The sequence below is a fragment of the Gymnoscopelus braueri genome (genome assembly GCF_963280865.1).
Source record: "Gymnoscopelus braueri genome assembly, chromosome: 4".
Lineage (NCBI taxonomy): Eukaryota > Metazoa > Chordata > Actinopteri > Myctophiformes > Myctophidae > Gymnoscopelus > Gymnoscopelus braueri.
Genome location: NC_137605.1, coordinates 22,871,166 through 22,874,325, shown reverse-complemented (window position 1 = coordinate 22,874,325; position 3,160 = coordinate 22,871,166). Strand labels below are relative to the sequence as shown.

Sequence of the window (3,160 nt, the reverse complement as noted above, 5' to 3'; positions counted from 1 at the left end):
GTCATTGTTAAGCAGAAATTAAACATCATTAATATACATTATTACACATTTTGCTGGGGACCCCTGGATAACTCTCATGGACCCCACTATGTGAACCATTGTTTTAGAATATAAAAAAGAAGTACATATTAATTTAAAACATCTCAGACCAAATCTGAATAATTATTTAAACGAAGAAAAATAAAATAGACTTCACAGATAAAGTTCAAATGATTTATTTTCCAGTACAAAGGATGGAACACGCACAAGTGCATTAATTGGACTGGAGAATGATCGGGATCACTTAGTAGGTGGCCATGGTTTGCTCCAGCCAGTCGTTGAACAGGCACACCTGAAAATGGAGACAGAAAGATTTAGCACAATAATACTCAGATTGTCTTACATATTAATAGGGTAGGCTATAGTTGTGTATTGCACTGTTATGGCTCAAGGTTCCAGGGTTTTATTGTTACATGCACAGCTGTTGCAATGTTGCTTGCAGGCAGTGAAAGTCTTGTATTCATAGCTTCCTGAACATTGGGGATGGATGAAATAATAGTCTCTCTCAGCCGTAGCTGAGTGGTTAGAGAGGTCGCCTGGGAAACACAAGGTCCGGTACCGGCCTGAACATCTAGAAGCTACATCTGCTGTTTCACATTTATCATTACAGGTTTTTGTAAAGGACAGGGCAATGTAGTCTGTATTGTTGACATTATAGGATTTATGAATTGAATCAAGTGTGGAAAATACTTTTTGCACTTGGAGTCCCATAAGGTCAGGACAAATTTGCCATTTCCCATTTGGTGGCCAAAAAGATAGACTTTTGTGTCTTTTCTCAGATTCGCTATAGCAGCTGCTGCTGTTTAGCTATGCAGAGTCCTTGCTTTTATGAATGACATGTCTGCCTTTGACTTGTATGTATAAAGATAAACACAGAAAAACACAAACTCATAAATAAGATGTTTGAGGCATACTGTACCTTGGCGTAGACACCAGGGTGGTCCCTCTCAGCACAACCGTATCCCCAGGACACAACACCCTGCAGCTCACCGTTACACACAACGGGGCCACCAGAGTCACCCTGAGAGGAGGGACGTGAAAATTAGCCACAGTGGGACGATGATTAGATATCTAAATGAGGAACAATGATGACAGAGGTACCTTATTATTATGTTAATTACATACCTGGCAAGAGTCCTTGCCTCCCTCCAGGTATCCAGCGCAGAACATGGCGTCGGTGATCATGCCAGGGTAGGCGTTGTCACAGTCCTCGTGAGAGAGGATGGGAAGGTCCAGGCACTGCAGCTTGTCGCCGCTAACGGCTGCGAGTCAAACACATTTGGGGGGGAAAGTGGTTAGAATGACAGAAAGGATAAGGATGCAACATTTGTGATTAATAATCTTTTTACTATAATTTTTGTGGTACTTACCACTATTAATCATGATAGGTTAATTAAGTCATTAATGTGGAAGCACGCACAAAATCAATACAATTTAATGTATAAATATTTTTCAATCTTTAAAAAAAATCCTGAACCATTTTCTGGAAATTATATATTTTTAGATTTGCCTCCCAGAAGGATTATTTAGGCTACTCACAGCTCATGGTGTTGCCCCAGCCAGAGACTAAGCACATGGTGCCAGCGGCAGCGCAGGAAATGGGCAGAGCCACAGCCTGCACATACCGGTTGAGGGTGGCGGGCGTGCTCAGCTTGATCAGCATGATGTCATTGTTGATGTTGTAGGAGCTGTATTTGGGGTGACGGATGACACGAGAGGAGGAGATGAACTGCTCGGTGTTCTCGTTGACCTTGATGTGGTGCTCGCCAAGACGAACCTGAACGCGGCTGGAAAAGAAAGATGGGCATGGGTTAAATTAGCTTGGAGATACAGGAGAGAAGGCTCTTGTGGAACTTCATCTTAAGCCATATGTGGAACAGTATAACTTTTTACAGTGGCTCCCATAAATGTGCCTAAGAAGGTAAAATAAGAAAAATACTGGTAAAGGAAAGGGTCTCTGTAGCTATAAACACCAGCACACACTGCGAGTGGGTCGTGAGTGATGATTGAGAGAGATTATTTTTGAATAAGTCTATTCATTCATTTAAAAAAAAAATCGTACTCATATCTTTAATACTGTCAAAAACCATTTAAGGGTTGTCTTACGACTTGTAGCAGTGAGCAGCAGACACAACCCAGTTCTCGTTGACCAGGGAGCCACCACAGAAGTGGTAGCCAGAGTTCAGAGACACCGTATGGGGCTGGGAGTGTGCCTCACACTCATATCCTCCGACGATCTTGTCCTCCTCCGCAACTACAAACACACACAGGGAATCAGTTTAAATAAGATGGGACACTTTCAAGTTTTGCATGAATTAAAAAGCATAGTTATTTAGTTTAATTAGTTTTCAATGCTCTATCCTTATTCTTTCAATCTTCCCATTGAAGTGGAAGTTTAGGTTTTCATTTGAATTGTTTGTGTCTGGCCAAAAGTAAAATAAGTGTTGCACCACAATTTTCAAGTATTTCAGCCAATTTGGTAAACACTGACAACTAAGAAATCCATGTGTGGACAAAGCTCTAAGTGGGTGTCCAGCACATGCATAACGGAACAGTATACTCACCAAGGTTATTATGTTTTGTATTTTTTGTAAAAAAATTCATTATTTCATTTTGACTTCATGTTTAAAATGTCAGTTAGTTTTAATAATAGTTGTAATATGGGCTAGTCAGGGGCAAGATTCAAAAAGCCCAGAAAATTCGTGAAAAAAGCATATCTCCAAACTCACAACACGTGAGCTTGTAGACCAGCTATTTTCCATATTTTTAAATAAAAATGATGGATATATGATTAAAGTTTTTTTCAGTTAGTTATCGTTTTGTTTTTGTAAAGCCTTGTTTTTATTTTTATTTCAGTTAACTAATATGTTTTTGGTTTTTCTCATTTCTATTTTTGTAATTTCATTAGTTTTAGTTAACTACATAACCCTGATACTCACAAGCGGCTCCGATGAGCAGAATGAAGACCAGAGAAATCATGGTTGCTGTTTGATCCTGTCGATGAGAGTACTTCACCTGGACCCCTGGTTTATATACACAGTCAGGTGAGCTGCCCTGTTCTCCAGTTGTCCTCATTGGTCAGCAGAGAGCCAATAACCTGCAGGATGCTGCAGTTAGATCT

At 40.1% G+C, this 3,160-nt stretch overlaps 1 protein-coding gene across 1 annotated transcript; it reads right to left on the bottom strand.

Moving 5' to 3' along the window:
- Positions 1-226: 226 nt before the first annotated feature.
- On the bottom strand, positions 227-3,114 carry LOC308084274 (trypsin-1-like; the record flags this gene model as incomplete). Its single annotated transcript, XM_080426839.1, has 6 exons — positions 227-331; positions 959-1,060; positions 1,165-1,301; positions 1,579-1,826; positions 2,146-2,293; positions 2,979-3,114. 6 exons carry the CDS (start codon positions 3,112-3,114, stop codon positions 284-286), a joined length of 819 nt encoding a protein of 272 aa, XP_080282965.1. The 3' UTR covers positions 227-283.
- Between the last annotated feature and the right edge of the window lie 46 nt (positions 3,115-3,160).